The 21214-nt window shown below is 46.5% G+C and overlaps 1 protein-coding gene across 2 annotated transcripts in view; it reads left to right on the top strand.

Moving 5' to 3' along the window:
• CMTM7 (CKLF like MARVEL transmembrane domain containing 7) overlaps positions 1 to 16253 on the top strand; it is a 58099-nt gene extending 41846 nt beyond the window's left edge. The window contains exons 3-5 of one of the 2 annotated variants that reach the window (XM_036891987.2): positions 3686 to 3784; positions 6488 to 6569; positions 15110 to 16253. In XM_036891987.2, the coding sequence (XP_036747882.2) occupies positions 3686 to 3784; positions 6488 to 6569; positions 15110 to 15156 (228 nt within the window). In that variant the 3' untranslated portion in view covers positions 15157 to 16253. Of the gene's footprint in view, positions 1 to 3685; positions 3785 to 6487; positions 6570 to 8205; positions 8826 to 15109 lie in introns of those variants that run through there. The other variant, XM_036891997.2, reaches the window with a different exon arrangement.
• Positions 16254 to 21214: the final 4961 nt, after the last annotated feature.

The raw sequence follows: 21214 nt of genomic DNA, 5'->3' as shown, positions 1-21214 counted from the left end.
ACTATCTTAGTCTTTTTTATGCTATTTCAAATGTAATTATTTTCTTAATCTCATTTCTGGATTATTCATTGTAAATGGACAGAAATACAATGGATTTTTTATATTAGTCTTGTATCCTCAACCTAGTTGAACTCCTTTATTAGATTATTAGATTGTTAGTGGATTTCCTTAGGATTTTGTAAATTGAAGATCATGCCATCTCTGAATAGAGATAGTTTTACATTTCTTTCCAATTTGGATGACTTTTATTTCATTTTCCTGCCTTATTAAAGAAATTAATTGAATGTTGAATTGAAGTGGCAGGAGCAGACATCATTACTTTGTTCCTGATCTTATGAGGAAAGCTTTCCATCTTTCATCATTAAATATGATGTTAACTGTGGGTTTTTTGTAGATGCTGTTTATCAGGTTGAAGAAGTTGCCTTCTAGTCATACTTCATTGAGTTTTTTTTTTAACATGAAAGCATGTTAGATTTTGTCAAATCCTTTTTCTTTGTCTATTAAGATAATCACGTGGGTCCCCCCGCCATATTCTACTAATATGTGATGTATTATATTGATTTGCATATGTGGAACCAACCTTGCCTTCCTGGGGTAAATTCTGTTTGGTCATGTTCTATAATTCAGTTTATATGTAGCTGGATTTGGTTTGCTAATATTTATTGAGGATTTTTGTATTTGAATTCAAAAGAGATGTTATTGGTCTATAGTTTTGTTATCTGTCTGGTTTTGTTATCAGAGTAATTCTGGATGCAGAATAATTTGGAAAGTGTTCCCTTCTATTTTTTAGAAGACTTGGTGAAAAGTTGATTCTTTAAATGTTTGGTAGAATTCCACAGTGAAGCCATCTGGACTGGGATTTTCTTGTGAGTAATTTTTTATTTTTAATTCAAATTCTACTTGTTGTAGATGTATTTCATATTGCTTATTTCTATGTGAGTCATTTTCAGTAGCATGTGTTTCTAGGAATATGTCCATTTCAGCTAAATTATCTAATTTATTGGCATACAGTTATTCATAGTATTCCTTTAAAATCCTTTTTATTTCTGTAAGATTGTAATGATGGCGCCTCTTTCATTGCTGATTTTGGTCATTTGAGTCTTTTCTTTTTTTTTTCTTGACCCGTTTAGCCAAAGGTTTGTCAATTTGTTGATCTCTTCAACAAACCAGCTGTTGGTTTCATTGATTTTCTCTATTGTTTTTCTGTTCTCTATGTCAGTTCTCTACATCACTAATTTCTGTTCCAATCTTTATTTCCTTTCTTCTTGCTGTAGTTTTAGTTTGCTCTTCTTTTTCCTGTGTCTTACAGTAGGCTATAGTTTGAAATTTTTATTATTTTTTAATATACACATTTACAGATATGTTTCTCTCTGAGCACTGCATTAGTTGCATGCCTTAATTTTGGTATGTTGTGTCTTCATTTTCATTCATTTCCAAGTATTTTCTAATTTCCCTCATGATTTCTTCTTTGACCCAGTAGTCAGTTAGGAATGTGTTGTTTAATTTCTATGTATTTGTTAGTTTACCAAATTTCTTTCTGCTCTTGATTTCTAATTTCATTGTTATAGTTGGAAAACATACTTCATATTATCTTGGTCCTTTCACATTTATTGAGGTTTGTTTTATGGTCTTGCATCTGGTCTATCCTTGAGAATGTTTTGTGTGTTTGAGATCTATATTCTACTATTGCTGGGTAGAGTGTTTTATAGGTGTCTGTTAAGTCTCGCTATGTTGTAGTATTGTTGAGTCTTCTGGGTGCTTGTTGATCTTTGCCCTAATTGTTCTATACATTATTGAAAGTGGGGTATTGAAGCCTCCAACTATTATTTTTGAATTTTCTATTTCTCCCTTCACTTTGAGGTTTTGCTTCATGTATTTTGTTGCCGTGTTTTTAGGTGCATGCATAGAAGTTTTGTTACATATTCCTCATGGATTGATATTCTCATCACTATAAAATGTTCCTCTTTATCTCTGGTTACATTTTTTTATTTTAAAATCTATTTTGTCTGATACTAATATAGCCTCTCTAGCTTTCTTTTGGTTGGTGTTTGAATGACGTATTTTTCCATCATTCTACTTCAGTTTATTTGTATCTTTGAATATAAAATATGTGCCCTATAGACAGCATGTAATGGGGTCTTTTTTTTAAAAATCTTATCTGATAACCTCTGCTTCTTGATCAGATTATTTAATCATCCACATTTAATGTTCTTACCTACTATGTTATTTTGGGAAAAATTTCCTTTGTGTTCCTAAGTTGTAAGTCCCCTTTCAAATTATGGTACTTTTCTGCTTTCTTTGAGGACAGTCTCCTCTGGGCTTCTCTGATGCTGATAATGAACAAGCAAAGGAGAGAATAAAAGTAGTGGCACAAGAATGAGGGTGTCCTGGAAGGGGAGTGGAAGTTGGGAGCTGTGCATTTTTGGCAGAGTGCTAGTTAGGTGCCTTCCATTCAAGACTCTCTCAAGGCCATTTTCTCGCTCCCAAGTCTTTTCCCTATCTCATACTGCTCTTTTTTTGTGGGTAAGACTCTTGGAGGTAGGGAACTTCCAGTTACTAATCTGCTCTTTGTGGTCTACCTTGTGATATACGTTTCTAGTCACTAGGGGAGAAATCAGGGTCTTTGATTTTGCACAGCTTTGAGAGGAGCTGCAGCTTAAAAGTGGAATGCTTTTCTAAAATTTAATAGCTGCCTGCCTGACAGACAGGACTTCATGAAGGAATAATTTCCTAATTCTCACAGACAACAACTGAAAATGGATACAGTCTGGATTCAGAGTGAGTACTCAGTGGCCCTAAGCCCCATTCTCCTCTGATTTGGGGTTAACGGGGAGGAGGGAGGAGGTGGAAGTGTCACCATGCTGAGTGCAGAGGCTCCACCTCTTCCGGGGCCCGCAGAGATGCCATTTCTGTCTGGAGAGTGAGTGGGGTGGGCATGGATGGCCCCGTGGACCAAGGAAGATGCAAAGGCAGGTCAGCTGTGCTAGTAGACTCGTCGGCAGAGCTTGGCCTGAGGAGACACTTCTGGAGAGAAAAGGAGAGGGAAGCCAAAATGACAACAAAATCAGGAGGACTTAGGAGGGAGAAAGCCAGCTCCCTCCACACACTCACAGCATGTCACTGAGGGCCACGGACCTCCCCGCAGGCCCTGGCGCCGAGTCTGGGGGGACCGCGCACCTCTCAAGTCCACAGCTATTCAGAGTGGGCAGGCACTCCAGGCAGCCACCATAGCCAGCACAGTGTTAGCCCAGAACTTCCTCTGCAGCAGAAGCCAAAGGCGCACACCTCTTTGAGGGGCTTTCCTCCCTGAGCTGAAGCTCCCCTGAGACTCCCCAGCCCGGGGCTGTGAGAGGCTCGTCTGCTTTTAGCTCTGCCGGAGGTCAGGGTGCTGTCCACACACTGATCTCAGGAGTGAAGCAGTGCTGGGGGCAGCTCTCTCCCCACAGGGAAGCCACCTTTCCCTTCGTCTGCTCTCTTCTTGCCTGCTGCAGCTCTTCTCTCCTGCCAAGCTTCATGCTGGCCAGCCCTGCACCTCTGCTCCTTGAGCTGCGCCACTCTCGTGCATCTCACAGGGAGAGGAGGGAGCACCACTGCCCCCGCTTCTGTTCATCTCTTCTGATGCCCGCCGCTCTCGGAACCCAGGGTGGACCTCCCCACCCACTGCTCTGCTCTGTTTTGTCCCCAGGAACTTCTGCACTATTTAATTGGTACCCTGCTCCTCCTGATCGCCTCCATCGTGGCAGCCTCCAAGAGTTACAGCCAGAGTGGACTGGTCGCTGGAGCGGTGAGGACGTTCTTGGGGAGCCTTCCGGAATGAATTCATTTCGATGCTTGATCTTCCTCACGGGGGCAGTGAAGGGATTGTCCTCCAGGGCCTTTCTTTCGCAGAATCAGTACCCACCTTGATCCAGCCTGCGGCAGTTCCCAAAGGGACTTAAACATGGGCCCACAGCAGAGGGTCTCAGAAAATGGATCCTCAGAGCTGTTGGCAAATTCAGACGGCCCCGGCGGCCCAGGACTCTGTCTTACAGGCCCCTACTTCAATGGGGCAAACAGGTTTTAATTCATATGCCCATTCTAGTCATTTGCTCAGCACTATGCAGAGAAAGATTCCGAGGCCCTTTTGGGGCCCACGAGCAAAGTACTGTGTCAGTTAGTGATATCCACCATGAGGCCGTGCTTTGCAAGTTCTGATTTTGAACAGCATTCAGGCCAGGAAATTATATTCTATACCTTTCACATCTGAGAGCCTGAATAGAAGTAGCGTGGAAATGCATAAAATTACAGTGCCATGAAGCTCTTTATATTTATCACACATATGTACATATGTGTATATACATATAGATGTAGTTATTGTTATTTGAAGATTCATAGGTTCCTGTCATCTGATCTCTGATTTAGCTGATGGTTTAGTTTGGTGGCCTATGGGCCAGTACTGATTTGCCTCACTGATCAGCACCCAAGATTTTGTAAATGAGTTTTAAGAGAAGCTCGTATGTGTGACAGTTACTCTTCCATTTACACACTTCACCCAGATTCTCCAGACTTCGGGCTGGGAGTGGGTTAGCGCCAGCATTCCCGAGAGGTGGACCCTCTCCTCCACAGGGCAGCGTGTGGCAGAATTTCACTGCAGAGAGGCAGCCAGGCCTCTAAGCCCTCCTGGGCCTTAAGCGCCTCCCCCAGCTCCCCCCACAGCCCCCAACCCCACCCTTCAGTCTAAGGAGAGGGGTGGTTCCCGCCTATAGGTTGTCACCTGCCCAACTACAGGCAGGCTGGTGGAAGAAGCATCGAGGGAACTGTGCCTGACACACTGCGTTTATGATTCAGGCTGCTGTGCATAACCGTGTTAGCCCTGGAATCCCAGGAAACCCCACATCGCATATACTGTCTTTGTGCCTAGGACAAAGTCTGGGCCATACAGGAGCCAGAAAAAATAAAAAGATATGGTCCCTGCTTATGAGAAAATGGTGTTCTAGCTTAGGAGTCGAGGCCGAGGCGCATGGAACAACGAGCAAACGAGGCATTTTGGCTTGGCTGGCATTATGTGGCCATGGAATAGACTGCTTGGTTCTGCAGTGCAGACAGTTGGAGACTGGGGTGGCATATAGTGTGCTAATTGTTCAGCATAGACAATGAGAGGCCAGGACAGGCTCCAATGGCTCATTATGTGGTGCAGACAATCAGTACAAAGGGAGCCAAGGAAAGGGACCTGGGGGAGGGGACGGTGGGTGTGGGCCAGCGGGGGCAGCTGCTGTGTAAACCAGGAGCCAGGCTTGAACAGAAACCAAGCCCTGCCCTGGCTGCTCCTGAGCCAGTCCTCCTGGACGCTGGCCAGCGATTTGGGCCGTGCACGCGGCAGCATGAGCTGCCCGAGGCCCTTGGAGAGGCTGGGAGCACCTGGGCAACAACGGGGGAGAGCATGGGCTCCAGAGCCAGACCCCCGGTTCCCATCCTGTGTCTGGCCTGTGCTGGCTCTGTGGCCCTGGGCAAAATAGTTGATTTTCTGTCCTTCCATTTCTTTTTTTTTTTTTTTTTTTTGAGAGGGCATATCTCATATTTATTGATCAAATGGTTGTTAACAACAATAAAATTCTGTATAGGGGACTCAATGCACAATCATTAATCAACCCCAAGCCTAATTCTCAACAGTCTTGTCCTTCCATTTCTTCACCTGCAAAATGAGAGGGGATAAGGAGGGAACCTGGCAGAGTGGTGAGCATTAAGGGGACCACCACAGCTACAGGGCTTAGCACATGGGGGGCCACGGTGAGTGCCCAAAGAATTTTAGCTGCTCTAGCTGCCAGTGTTGTCCACAGCAAGGAACATGGCTTCAGGCCTCGAAGTTGCAGACAGAGACACCAGAGCGTGTGCCTGCTCCTCTCCCGCCCATCTGATGAGCCGGCACCAGGCACTCTCCCTCTCTGCACCCTGTTCCTCGTCTGCAGAGGAGGCTGGCCTGGGCTGGGGCAGGTGTCCTGAGCACTGACTGGGTGGAGCCTCGGGAAGGAGCACTGCCTTCGCTTGCTTTAGTCTAATGTTATTTAAATATGTGCAAACATAAAACTTGGTATCAAGGCCTCAGCTTCTGGCTCTCAAGCAGCTGTAAAGCCAGAAAGAACAAATGCCATGCAGACAAGAATACCACACCAATACAATCCATTTGAACATTAAAATGTTTAGAACTAAAATTAAAATGTACAGTTCCAGCCTTTTCTCTTTCATTAGTAGAGAGGCTTGGCCCCAGCCCAGCTCCAAACCTAAAGCAGAACTTGGGTGCTGAAGTTGCCAAGAGTGAGAAGAGCCCAGAGGGGGCGCCCTCGAGGCCCGGCTGCCGCCTGCCCGGGGCCCCAGCCTCACCTGGCACCTGAGCCAGACAGGTGCTTGGGTCAAAGGATCCCCCAGCGCCCTCGGGCCATTGTTCAAGCAGGAGACAGCCAGGACTGCCTGAGAGCAGCCCTGGGAACCTCCTCCCCTCTCTCCTGTGCAGATCTTCGGCTTCATGGCCACCTTCCTCTGCCTGGCGAGTGTGTGGCTCTCCTACAAGATTTCGTGTGTGACCCAGTCAACAGGTGAGTTCCGGTGTCTGAACACAGATGATCCCAGAAGGTTCCCTCTGCTACAGGTACCACAGCTGCAGGGCTTAGCACATGGGAACGGGAGGGAGGCCCACTCTGGACTTCAGCAGTGAACGGCTCTGCTGTGGGGGAGGCGGTGAGAGCACGGGCCCGGGAGGAAAGCCATACCCAGGACCCCTGTCTCCACCACACCCAGGGACCCCTCATGTTTCAGCCTCTGATGTGAAGCATTTTCTTTACATAAGTGTCCTAATGACAAGAATGAAATGTAGAGCATTTAGAAAATACAAATAAGAAAAAAGTTGTTTTAATAAAAACCATCTATCATCATGCTATCCAGAAATAGCACCTGCTAGGCATCTGTCCTATATTTCGTCCGTCTGAATAGATGACAGCTAGCTAGTTAGCTAGATATAGAAATACAGAGATAGGTGTATAGATACGTATATTGCTTTTATCAAAAAGATCAGACTGTGTAATCTTGTAACCTGATCCTTTTCTCCTACTTAACCCACTTACAGTGCAGATATTGCCCCACGTTGTTAGCTGTTCTTCATTGCTAATCGCTCATAGGCTTGAAGTAACTCCATTGTACATCTGTGCCATAGTTCACTTAACGTGTCTCCTCTTTAGGGGCAGTGCATTTTATTTTTTGGTTTTCTTTTTTTAGTTCTTTGCTACTAAACCCTGCTCTCATGAACATCATTGTAAACACATGCCTACTTTTTTTTTACCTTTTGAATAAATTTCTAGAGCTAAAATTGCCAAAGGCTTGAACCAACTATTTTGATTCTTCCACTTCTTTGATCCAGCACTTCCTTTCTTTGCTCTGTTTCTGTCTTTTTAAAAAATGCATTAAAATTATCAAAGCATGAACATCATATTGACTGAGTTGCCCTGCAGAAAGGTTGTCACATGAGAACTTCAGTTCCCTTCCAGTCCTCTGGCAAAAACTTACCAGGATGCTGAGTTAAAAAAGCCAGTCATAAAAGACCACAGAGTGTAGGAACCTGCTGATACAAAGTCTAGGATCGGCAAATCCAGAGACGGAAAGTGGACTAGCAGTTGCCTAGGGCTGGGGGAGGTGGGGTGTGGGTGACTGCTAATGGGTAGGGGGTTTCTTTTCAAAGTGATGAAATGTTCAAAATTGCGGTGACACTGGCACAAATGCTCTGAATAAGGTGAAAACCATGGAAATGTATACTTTAAACAGGTGAATTGCATGGTGAATTCTCTCTGTAAAGCTGTTTAAGAAAAAAAATGTATGATGAGAAAATTAGAGAAAGTAAGAAAAAACAGGTTACTGGTAATGTCGAAATGTGATAAATGTATAAACAGTGGCATAAATATATTACTTCACATTCCAGGGGAGGAGCCGAAAGAAACAGCCAAAGGAGTAGGAGCACGTCTGTGGGGTCAGCCCGGCTGGGAGGGGCATGGGAGGAGGCCCCTCTGCACCGTGATTTTTTTTCTTCTTTTTTAGCAAAGTATTCAAAAAGAATAAAATAGGCACAGTGACAGTTGGCTGGGGCAGGAAGGACACTGAGCAGAACCTGGCTCAGCCCTCGTGTGGCTTCTGGGTGGGCCCTGCCCTGGCAAGTCGTTCTGACTTTGCCATTTCCTTCCCCAGACGCAACCGCCTGATGACCAGAGCCCGTCCCCAACCGCAGGAGGCCCCGCCCCGCAGGAGGCCCCGCCCCGCAGGAGGCGTGGCCAGCTCACCCGAGGATCTTAGAGCCGGGACCGAGGAAACCCTTCAGAACCTGTGTTCATGTGCCAAAGTCCTGCTCAGGCTGGTGGATACAGGAGGGGCCCTCGCCTTCCTCCTGGGCTCCTGGGCTGGTCTGAGCCCCTCTCTCCAGGCTTCCTTGGGGAAGAAAGCAGCCTCCAGGGAAATCCGGACTCTCCCTCCTGCGTTTAGAACTGCCTCAGGGACTGTGACCCCACTGAGCACCACAGTGGAGGGGTTTCTGAAACTCCTGCATACATGAGCTTCTACTTCACATTCCTCAGGGGAGTGAAGCTACCTTAAATCCTCTCTTCAAAAACAAAGCCATCTCCTAATTCATCTAGCTCAGAAACCTGGCCTTGAAGATACCCTCTTTCTTCAGTGAGGTGTGCCTGTGAGGAGCGCTATGTGGTCAGTCTGTCCCCAAACAGGAGAGCTCGCATCTCCTTCCCCATTTCTCCCTTCGTTACCGTCGTGTGCTTGTGTTTGTGTGTTTTTTAATAAAATATTGGCCAATTGCAGCAGGATTTCTTATTCAACTAGAAGGCTATAAAACCAGGAATGAAGTGAAGGGGCCCACAAAGCTAGCACTCGACGCTCCCTGGGGGCACCTGGGTGTATGTGCCCCACTGGAGGTGAGGGGGTAGAGGATGCACAAGATGCTGGCCGTCAAGATCTGCGTATTTTCAAAGTAAATTGGTATTAAGGGTGGAAGGGAGTATTGTTCACACAAGACAAAACTACTCACAAGCAACTGAAGCCACCTAGAAAAGAAGGATGTGGGTGGTCTGCCCACATCGCCCAACATGAATGAACCCGAAGACGTTAGTTAGGTCCTGAAGTGAGCCAGACACAAAAGGGCAACTACTGTATGATTCCACTTTCAGGAGGGCCCAGGAGTAGAGATGGAGAGGGGAGAGCTGGCTGCCAGGGTAGGTGGGGAGGGAAAGGGGCAGTTAGTGCTGAGTGGGCACAGTTTCCGTTTGGGGTGATGAAAGTCCTGGAGGTGCATGGTGGTGGCAGTTGCACAACAGTGTGAATGTGTGTAATGCCACTGCACTGTACACCAGAAATTGTTCAAACAGTAACTTCGATGTACTTTCTACCACAATTTTTTTTAAAGCAATGCATAACCTTTCTAGGCACCTAAGTAGCTGAAAAAACTATTTGGGGGATGCAGGGAGGACAGAGACCCAATCACACCCAACCCGGAGTAGGCATCGCAGCCCAACAGAGGCGGGGGCCATCATCTAACCGCTCTGCATTCGGTCCTGGAATACAAGCTATGGGATGTGTCTGTCTTCTCTAAACCAGGCCCTCACCCCGGGAGCAGTGCCCATGTGTAGCCCACACTCTCCCCACATCGCCCCAGCTCCCAGCACAGGGAGGTGGCTCCCTGAGCCGCTGCAGCCAGGCAGGACTGAGCAAAGATGGGAGAGGGGGTAAGACTGGGTGCATGGGAGGCAGGGGCCATGCCGAGGGCAACCTGAGGCCCTGGGAAAGGGTGTCGGCACCTGTGATTGCAAGGGGCGCGGAGAGAGGAGGCCACAGCCGGTCTGCCCACATCGCCCAAGAGCAGCCAGCCACTGGCCAGAGCCTCCTGCAGCTGGCCTTGCCCTCGGGGAGGAAAGGGTGGAAACTGGAAGGTGACGCTCTTCCTCAGACAGTCCTCTGCCGCAGATGTTTTCCCACAAGAAAGACTGCTTCTCCCAGAGGCACTAGACAGCGGCTTTGGTGTGATTCCCTCCCTGTGGCAGGTGGTGTGTAGCCGTAGAACTGCCCTACGGGGAAGTCCACCTACCCTGGGCACACTGGCAGGGCAGCAGGGAGGCCCCAGGAGAGAGCCAAGGGGAAGGAGGTTACGGACAGAGCTGGACCGGAGTCCGAGTCCAGGTCTGCCTGTCTTCTGGGCCTGGCCTGTGAGCTCCCCACCAGGGCCTCTGGGATGGCAAGGCCAGAGCTGGCCCGTGCCAGCTGGCACCGTCCACAAGCAGTTGGCCCTGATGTCTGCAGACAGCTCCAGGGAAGGAGACAAGCGTGGTCCTGCAGGAGGCCCTGGTGTCGCAGCCGCGTGCTAGAGGATTCTCTTCCAGACAGCTTCCCTCTCAGCCCTCAGCCTGGGCGTCCAGCCGGGCACCAGTACCCAGAGCTGGCCCTCTCCCCCGCCACCACCTCGCAGGCCATTTCCTTAGCGTGAAAGACTAACTTCAGTTGCCGTGGGAACGCAGCAGGTCTCGGGACTCTTCCTCAGCCACTGCCACTTCCCCCCTGGGTGGTGGTTTCTGAACTGCATCCTGTGAATTCCCAGAGGTGCTTCAGGGGGCTCACAGATGTCTGATTTTATGCGCAAAATACATGCTGGCACCTTAAAACATGCCCTCTGGCCGGCAAGGGCAAACCCTGAGGCCTGCCGCACCTCTCACCCCGCCTCCAGCACAGGCGGCCGGGCTTCAGGCCTCCGAATCCGAGTTAGGGAAGCCCAAGAGCAAGGCCGCCAGAAAGCGCGCTGCCTTCGGGGCGCGGGGATGCCTCCGTCCTGCGCGACCAAGATAAAGGGATGAATCCAAAGATGATCTCCTTATCCAAGCTGTGAGCTTTGCAAATTAATTCCATTATTTTTATGGGCTTTTATAATAAGAAAATGTTATAAATTGATCATTTATGTTAATGTATTTCCTGATGTATCTAATGGGGTTTCATATGATTAAGTTTGAAAAAAGGGATTTCTCTGCTTAAAAAGAAAAGGAAACCCGAGAGATGAAGGGCGCGGCCAGGCTGGCCACTGCGCAGCAGATGGCTTCAAGGGCCACCGGCCCAGGTCGGAGGGGGCAGACAGCTGAGGGGGCTCCCTCATGAGGACCACCGTGAGAACACCCGGAGCCTTCGGCGCTTGGAAGGAGACTGAAGCGACTGCTGGACTGTAAGGGATTTTCATTATACATAGAAATCTATGTATTTTCATTATACATAGAAAACTATGCAAATTTTTTAAAAGACCACCTTGAACTCCATAGAGCTGTGCAAAAAAGGAAATGTTATGGTATGAGGCGTGCGACTGGCCCAGTTCTGAAAAGTGATAACCGCCACGAAACTATTTTTAAAACCCTCCCTCCCCCCGCAAGGGCTGCGTGTGGAGGGGCAGCTGCCCGGTGTCGTCCGCTGGGCTGGCCGCCAAGTGCTACCAAATGTCCCAAGTGACACCGGCCAGTGGAAATCTGGATTTCTTAGACAACACATTTCCTGGTTTTTAATGTTGCCAGATAAACTTAATTTTAAAAGATACACTTGAGGCCAAACAAAACCTGTGCGAGGGCTCATTGCAGCCCTCCGGCCTGGCGGTCGCGAGAAGGCGCGGTAAGCCCGGGAGGCGTGGACGAGGACAGTAGGCCTTCCCCGGGAAGCCCAGGACCCTGCCGGGGGCCGCCCAGCCTGCAGGACGCGCCGCCACCCCTCCGCCCCGCACACCGTCCTGGTGCGAAACACCAGCCGCGAGCCCCAGGGGACGCCGAGGCCCGGCCCCGCCCCCTCACCCTGCGCCGCGCGCGCCCTCTTGTGGCCGGCGGGGAGCCCTGCCGCCCTTCGGCCCCGAAATCCCGGCACGGACGAGCAGCACATTTTGTTTGGACCTCAGGAGCACAGATTAATCGTAATCCAGGCTTCATGACACTCTCACACTCTGATCATTGGTCAATGACAATTTCATGCCTTAGCTACCTTTATTCTTCCCCTCTCATCACCCTGCCCATTTCCCCTCTCCCGCTCCCAAGATAACCTCCTACATCTTTCATTCACCACATCATTGCTCGTTATGTATAGTTCCACTGTAGCTACATGTATGCAATTACGGTAGTTATTTATAATTAAATGGCAGGGACACCACGCTGTATGTAACCTTTTGGGACTTTATTCACTGACCACTATATTGCTGTAACAGACATCCCCTTTATGCAACAGTTTACATCCTCTTGGCCTCGCTGATTTCTTGATTCAGCTACTGCTGCACAGCCAGCCCGGCAAGGACTGTGACACCCTGCTTCAGGCCTCCAGGGACACCTCGTGACTGTTATGCTGAAGCTTGGCTGTAGATGCTGCCATAGGAGGCATTCAGCCCACACACGTGGGCAGCTGGAAAGTGGGGGAGAGTGCCTGCCTTGTGTGGTAATATTGGCCAATGGGACACGGGAATCAGTGGGGACATTTGTCCCCCTCTCCTGGGACCGGATGTCCTGAGGTGGGTTTTATATAGCCTCTCCAAGGGTATTCCTATGGGACCAGCAGGGAATCACACAGTGGTGGCCAGCTCAGTGACGCATCCTTGTGTTGGCTCACTCTCCTTTCCTGTTTCACTCCACACAGGTGGCTCAGCTGGATACGAGGGGTAAGCCGAAAATGAGGTGGCCTGCACCGATGGCCTTACTCAGGCCAGAAGACAGCAGTGAAGGGAAATAATGCCCAGGGTCAAAGCTCTGGGTGGTACATCTGGTCACCCACTCTGGTGGCAGTGGCCCAAGGAAAGAAAACATACAGCCAGGGGGAGAGGTGAAAGGCAAGGGGCCTGAAGGAGAGAGACCTGTAGCCCCTGAGGGGGTGGGAGTGGGGGGCAGAAAGCTACTAGAACTCTAACAGACAAGTCATTTGAACAGGAAGTGGATTCCCTACAAAATTAAAATCCTGGGTAATGAGGCCACTGAATGCCAGAAAAAAGGTATCCCAGGAAAAAACGCATCACAGACGCATGTATTTTTATGATTAAAAGCCAAGGGAGTGATGGACAGGCATCGCTGGGGGAGCGGGGGCAGCGAGGGGGCTCTGAGTAGCAGCCACCAAACCCTAGAGTGGATTCCCTTGCTCCTGTGGAGCCAGGACCTGAGGCTGAGCTGATTCGACTCAGGCTGGACAATTACAGTGGTGGGACAAGCAGGGACTGGAACCAGGTATGGGACTGGGTCTGCAGTTCAACCCCACCCTGGAGGCAGCCCCAAATGTTCCTAAGCTTACCAGAGAGCAGCTGTACTTTGTGGTTCTGTGGAAGTTTGGTCGGTCAGTCTAGACTCTGCTTGCTGTTCTTTTGCAAGAATTTGCTCACAGGATCCATTCATTGGACATTTGTTGGGACCCTGTTGGGGGCTCATGTGTCAGTCAGATGCAGAGCAAATTGGTGTTTACCCATAAACCCTGCCAAGTCCAACCATTGAAACAACGCCTCTTCCTGGGACAAGAAAAGGTGCATGGTCTTCTCACACCAGGGTTTGTTTTGTGCAGCCAGCATGCTACGCAAAGTTCAAAGCTCCCTTTAAGTTGAGCACTCTTGTCAGGCCAGTGGGAGCTGGGACATTACAGTAGACTATGGAAGCTTAAAGAACATGGTCATTCATTTCCACAGGGCCCAACATCAAAGCGAATGAGTGTCCTGGTTTGCAGCCTAGTGTATTGCCAACACTTTCTTTTTTAGATCCCTGGGGGTGGGCTAGGGGCGTGGGGATCAGTTTGCCTTCCCCTGACATAGTATCTGGTACACAGTTTTATCACCCTGAATTCTCCTGTGATAGAGCATCAGAGGACTGGACCCACCTGGTATAATGTGACCTGTTGGCGGATATGCAGGCATTTCCATGACGGCTCCACAGGGAAAACTGCCTTCGCTGCAGCACATGCCCCCCGAGCACAGCTGACAAAAGACAGATGGGCCCCGAATGAGGACAACACCCAAGTAAACTGCATCCCAAGTAGCTGTCTCCGGAAGCTGAGTCACAATACAAGGAGTTATTTCATCAACAAATATACAAACTTTGTAGTGGCCACCAAGTGCAAAAGAAGCGGTCCCACACCCAAACTGGCTGCTTTGCATTATGGCTATTAGGGACAGTACATCCCAAACCTGCCAATATTCCTACAGTCCCCACCCCATGCCATCAGCCATGTGGCACATTTGAGTAAAGGTCCTAACAAATATTCTGGAAGCGGTCAGGCTGCAGTAAGATGCCTTACCCAGAGCCTCTGCTTCAGCCCTCAAGGAAGTGCAGGTGCCCAGGATTGAATGCAGTTGACTGGGGCCTCTAGCAAGGCCCTCTGACCTCTGAGTCTTTGAATGTGAGGACTTCCTCCTGCTCTTAAGAGGCAAGTGCTGAGCCCTAACTGAAACAAGTCTCCAACTGGACATTCTCATCCTGCAATTCTGCACTAAATTCCATAGAAGGGACAAGCTCCAGAAAGCCCTGATGAGGAGAAAATGGATCTTCCAATTAAGGGCCCCTAAGCCTTCAGCCATCTTCACAAACAGGTTGCCCATCCATTAGATAGAAATTCTGCCTTCCCTAATAAACTGCTGGCTTAGTAACAGCCTCACGTACAAAATAGGCCAGCTGACAAGAACGACTTATGAAAGAGCCCACTGGCCTCCAACATGAACAGGTCCTGTGCGATGCTACAGCCGCCCAGTGACGGCTGATGGCCAGTGGCCCACAGCAGCAGACCCCCATACAGTGGGCTGGACATGTGGAACTTCCAGCCAGAGTGCACCACCCCCGAATGACTGAATAATATCTGTATAAAGGCTCACGGCCCGTCACTCATGGCCTATCTGTATGGTCAGGTATTTGAACCACCTGGCACTGGACTAGAAAAGACATACCACATACTTGGTGCACTCCCACCACTCATGAGACATATAACTATTTAATTACAGACTCAATATTTATGTTACATATATGGTTACATGAAGCAACCATATCTAGAGAAAAAAAAGCATTTATATAAACTTACATGAGAAAAGCCAATAAACATACGGTCAACATCTCTCCTACAGGCCAGTGGGCTGTGCTTAAATGCGCCATGTGTATGCAAGGACCGTAAAGGACTGAGATGCCCAGTAAGAAACTACAGAAGCCATTCTTAACTGCAAAGACTCTATTACGTGCCACCTGTACCAGACTCTTTGATGACCTCTCCAAGGCCAGCTGGTCTGTCTTCACCTATAGCCAAGTTGCATGTGATAATCAGCTCTGCTTCCCTGAGCTGCTAGGCACTCACGGGCTCTTGCACCTGATTTGACCTCAACAGACCAATGGATGGGTAGTTCATTTTGTTCACATCTGTGTAGATAAACTCGGGCACTTTGTCTCAGATATTCTAGGCCACCCTTCTCTGCTCAGTTTATTGGTAACAAAATGGCAACTCCTGGGTCCAGAAAGGAGGACAATGTGGCTCATCCCTAAGGGGACAACAGATCTCATCAGGTACGAACGTGTCTGACTCCAGGAAGTACACAGAGTCCAAGGGGAAGTGAGCAGCTCTCTTTTCCTATTACAAATATGGACAAACTGTCCCAAATGTCCTTGTTCTCTCCTCTAGTTGCCATGATAAATATGTCACCCCACCTAACCAGTTGTAGGACCCCAAGGGACAGGGATGGGTTAAGAAAAATCTGGATGGCTCTGCAGGTTCATTTGCTCCCTCATTTTAGTAGCTTATTGGAGAGATGACTCCAAAGATCTGAGTTAGCACAATGGAGAAATATACTGATTCTGGCCCATGAGCTCTTGAGGGTCCCTTTTCTAATAAGGCCACTCCTCTACAGAGAGCTTCCATTCTTACATATTTGCATAACTCCCCTGTCGCTGCCTCCAACTTCCTTACATACGCGTGGAGCAGTGGGGCAGGGCTCCTCTCTGCATGGAGTCCATTTATGTCCAGCACAGATTACAGGGTAATGAAGGTTCAGGGAACTACACACACTCGACTTCTAATTTGCCTAGTTTCCCCCAATAAGTCTTGCTTTATATCTGTACCAAGAGGCACAATGTCATGTTAAACTGGACAGCTCCACATCTACAGAGAACATCTATATTCCACTGGGTGAACATCTGTCCCCACTAATTTACACTCAAGTAAAAGTATCATTTCATCAGAGAATGCCCATCAACGCCTGGAGCTACCACTGGAAAGTGCCCTTTGGGGCCTGTCCACTTGCCTTTGCGCCGCCGCTGTGAGAACATGCTGAGGCCAGCCTGCTGGGGGGACCCGAGGAACGTGTGGAGGACCTCGTTCCCCAGCTGACAGTAGGCTGCCCCAGAAGAATGACCTTCCTGCCAACAGCAAGCCTATGCCTAGGTGACAAGCAAGCCTCACCCAGACCAGAAGAGCCACAAACTACAGCCATGACCCACAGACTCATGAGCTGAAGAAGTACTTTTAAGTCACTGAGTTTTGGGGTTACTGGTACGCATCATTATTGGTGGCAGTGGAGAGAGCAGGGACCAAGGTGGTTTAAAACTTCAGGGTCTCCATCTAGACCACCAACTCCAGAGGCTGGTTTTATTAAGAGCTGGTTTCTTCTGTTGCCCATGTAGGTTTTAGGTTAAACCCGATTTACGATGATTCCAAGGGCAGGAGCACGGGGCTGACATTGGTTTGTCCAGCACCAATAGCAGGTTCCAGTTCGCCCCCAGTGCAACAATCTTTCTGTAGATGCTAGATCCTCTGAATACAGATGAGAGGAGGGTAACTGGTGGCTGGGAGAAGCACCCAGAAGGCAGGCCACAAGTGCAGGTGGCGGGGTCAGAACCTGAGGATCAAATAAAAAGGGCTGAGCCACTGGAAACCTAGAGCTCACACTCCCGAATGATAACATGGAACCAACATGAGGAAGATTCAGTAAACCCAACAAACAGGGAAATTAGCACCAAAAGAACTTAAGATCTTAGTAGAATCATCTGAAAGAAAATGTAGTAAATGAAGTTAAAAACTCAATGGAGCTGCTAAACAGAAAATTAGAGTTACAATTTAATGAATAGGTTAAATACAGATTTGAGAAAAAAATTAGTGTTTGAGGCTCCCATCCAGAACGTGGCAGATAAAGAAGCAGAAGATATTAAAGGGAGGTTAAATGTCATAGCGGATAGAATGAGAAAGTCCCACATACATATAATAAGGGCACTAGATTCAGATGGAGAGTAAGTGAAGCCAACTTCAAAGTAAAAAATAAGTTTTTCAGAAATGAAGAACGTCAATCCTCACACCACAGCATTCTTCATTCCTACCCAGTTAAATACAAATAAACCCACCTAGACATCTTCCAGTGGAACTCAACACCAGATGCCAAGATAAAGCCTTAAAAGAACCAAACATCATCTACTATGAATGTAGACTGACAAAAGACTTCTGCAATGTTAGGGCTCAAAGGACAATGGACTCTCTTTGAAGTAATGAGGAAAAATAACCGTCAATCTGGAATTCTACATCCAGCTTAGCTTACATCCTTTTAAAGAGTAAGGGCAAAATAAACACATTTGTAGACTCCTGTCTAAATGAAAACCAACACTGAGTTAGAAGAAAATGGAATTCAACAATAAGGGGTACACTGCAAAGAAGCAATGGTGAGCAAAAGAGAAAATATTTTATCAGCAAATCTAAAAACAGTAATGGCATAAGACGACGACAATGGCCAACTTGACAGGGTAAGATAAATTTAAACCATTGGGCAAAAACACACAATGAGTGGGAAAAACTTATAGGCATTAATTCTAAGGTCTTAGTATTGTTAAATGGATGGGTAGGAGGACCAATTAACTTTGCAAATTTTTATGAAGTCAAAATGTAAGAGTATTACTGAAGAATTCTAGCTAATAGAAGTGGAAGAAATGACAGACTTTTACAGTCACCATTTGCAACTCCTAATAAAATAACAGACTTAGACAAAGATTAATGGGTGGAACTTTTGAGCTAAAAGCTGGTGGACAACTTTACAGTGGGAAGGATCAGGCTGTCAGCACCTGACCTGCTGATCAAATGGCCATGGTGTGTGGTTCTGCTCCGCCTGGTCAAATACACGGCATCACCTATAAGAAGACTTGAAAAAAAGAAAAAGACCAACCTGAATTTAAACAAGCTAATTTTAGAGCTATCTTCCAGTTTAGAGGGAATATTGTGACTAGAGGAAAGAAACACAAGAACACAGATAAACCCAGACTGTGAAATACCCTATAGGAATCCACAGTTAGAGGTAACAGAGGATGCCAGCAACATGGCTGAATACAAGATCAACAAAAATCAATCACATTCCTATTCCACTAACCATGTAATACGCAATTTTAAAGTAAAGATCCCATTCTGGGTAGCTACACAAATAAAGAATCTAGGATAAATCGGACAAAAGACGTATAAGACCTTTGTGAAGAAAACTGTAGAACTTAACTGAAAGACAATAAAAGCCTTAATTCAGCGGAGATTCCATGTTCATGACTGTGAAATTCAATCATAAATTCTTTCCCCCAAAATTAACCCATAAATCCAATGCAATTCAAAAAAAATCAACAAGGGTTTTTAACTTGCCAAAATAATCTTAAAATTTTATAGTAAAAGGTAAAGTGCTTCTGTTACCTTCCTCTTGATTTTATTGTAAACCTAAAACTGTTCTAGTCTCTAAAATGAAAAGAAAGTGAGATGTCAGAAACAGAACACTTTTGAACTTGCCTTATCAGATATTAAGTCTGTAGTATTAGCATTGGTATAGAAAAATAGCCCAAGATAGCCAGCACCAGACTCATAACATGTACATAAACTTGGCAACACTACTAGTCACTTGCTGAAACAATAAATCAGATGGTATGAGGTAATCACACCATACACAAAAATCAAGGTAAAATCAAGTACTAACTATAAAAGGTAGATCTTTTAAAAATATTTTAGAAAGTAAGAACATCTCTGACATTGAGCTAACCATAGAAACAAAGTTAAAACATAGATCAGCGACTTTGTGAAGGTATTTCTAAGATGTATTACTAACAAAAGATAATATCCACAGTATGTCAAGAACTCTCAAATGAGAAAGGAAAAATTCAATATGACAAAAATAAAAGAGGGCAAAGGATATGAACAAACAACTCACAGATGTGTGGAAGCCTAAGCAGTCAACAAACAAATGAAGAGATGAACAGGCTCACCAGTAATATGGGGAACCTAAAACAAAATGACAGGCGCTCTCAGCCCCAGGCTGGCAACATGCTGAGTTGAACTAGTATTAAGCACAAGCCAAGAATGGGAAAAGCAGCACACTCGCTCGCTGCTGGTGAGCCCTCCTCCCCTTTGACAGACCCACTGGGAAACACTGAGCCACGCTGAGACCCTCTGCCCCACAATTTCCGTTCTAAGTACACACCTGACAAACTCTCACACATGTGCATGAGACGTTCACGTATGTCTGCCCACTGTAACACTGGGTGAGATGGTCAAAAACAAAACTGTGTTAAAATTTTTCTATCCACAGGGGAATGGTAAGTAAATTATGGCATAGTCATACAATGTTATATCAAATAGTTAAAATGAATGAACTACAGTTACTTGTTATCAGATAAATTTCAAAATACTGGATTGAAAATTGCAAGTTATGAAAGGATACATATAACACAAACACCATGTTATACATTGTTTTATCTGCATTTATAGTACAGATAATAAAAACAGGAAAGATAACAAAATTAGAGGTGGTGGTATGTCATTTTTTTATAGCTTCATTTTGTCTTTTAAACAAAGACCCTTGGAACAAATATGGCAAATGTTAAGATCTACTGAAGCTGAGTGCTGTACAATAGGTGTTATCTTCTGTATTTCCAGTGCTTTACATGTTTCAATAATTGAAAATAGAAGAAATGGAAAGACATCATGGGAAGGACACCACCTCCCTCTTTGAGGAAACCAGTTTTACATTATTTGTAGCATTGTAATTTAGTCTAAAAAAAGTTAGCTCTTCTATTTTTAATTGTTTGGGCGTAGTCAGGTCTGCAAAAGTTTCTTAAACTGGGAATTTTATGTCTCCTAGCTGGGGAACGATCCATAGCATGCTTGTAACAGCTCCCACTGATTCCCAGCCCAGTGGCCCTTTCTCATGCCGACGGAACCGATTTTGTACAGGTGTCAGAAGCCAGCCAAACGCTTCCATGGCTATCACAACCTAAGGTGGAGTCTGTTAGTCAACTACAGTAATTCCACTCCCCATGTGATTTAGAAATGGGCATTTAACGTCTTCTAGTAAGACATGTAGGTGAAGTCCACTGAGGGCCTTATGTGAAAAGGAAACACCTTAGAGAAACTCAAGAGAATAAATCATCTCTTCCTTCTGGCCTTCAGACATTGTAGTGCACAGGGCTGACGTCTGTAGACGTTTACACCGATCCAAGGGCAAACTCACATGGCAGAAGGTGGAGGGGCAAGAAAACGGAAAGAACATGGATCCTAGATGACACCACCAAGCCACAGAGTTTGCCAGCTGTGGAATTACCTGACCCAGACTTCTTGTGAAATAAATTTTCCTTACCATTTAAGACCCACTTAATTAGGTTTCCTGCTCCTTGCAGTTGACTGCACACTGATACAATGCTCTTTATAGAACCTAAACTATGAAAAATGTACAAATTCCAGTGAGTTTTTGATGACTATAAAGATCTTGTTATTCTCATACAGGCTGGAGGCAGGAATTTTGCAAACGATTCAAATAGTTGTAGTTGTACTGCAACCACCCTAATTTTGCTTCACTTTCCCCATCACTGAACAGTCTGAAAGACAATGGGCCTCTTTTGTTTTCAGCTTTGTTAGTTACATCAAGAAATGTGATGGAGAGTCAATATTTGTTTCTTTGGAAGTATTTAAAGGTGTTTAGTCCATAACAATCCTTGGTAACTCTTCATACATGGCTCCCTAAAAATGCTGTCTCTGTGTATTTCACCTTTCCAACAAGAGGGACAGCCCATGGGTAGGAAACTGATTTCTTTTCTACCCATGTCCCAAAATCTGGATAAACCCACAGTCCAGTATTCCACATAGGGACTCACCAAGGTTGTAGAGCCAACTCCTAGAACTCTGGAAAAAGTTTTCATTTAAACATCACACTTCTGTAATAACTAAACAACTACAAAGG

This window comes from Manis pentadactyla, chromosome 14, assembly GCF_030020395.1.
Source record: "Manis pentadactyla isolate mManPen7 chromosome 14, mManPen7.hap1, whole genome shotgun sequence".
Classification (NCBI taxonomy): Eukaryota; Metazoa; Chordata; class Mammalia; order Pholidota; family Manidae; genus Manis; species Manis pentadactyla.
This window is presented reverse-complemented; position numbering and strand designations above follow the sequence as displayed.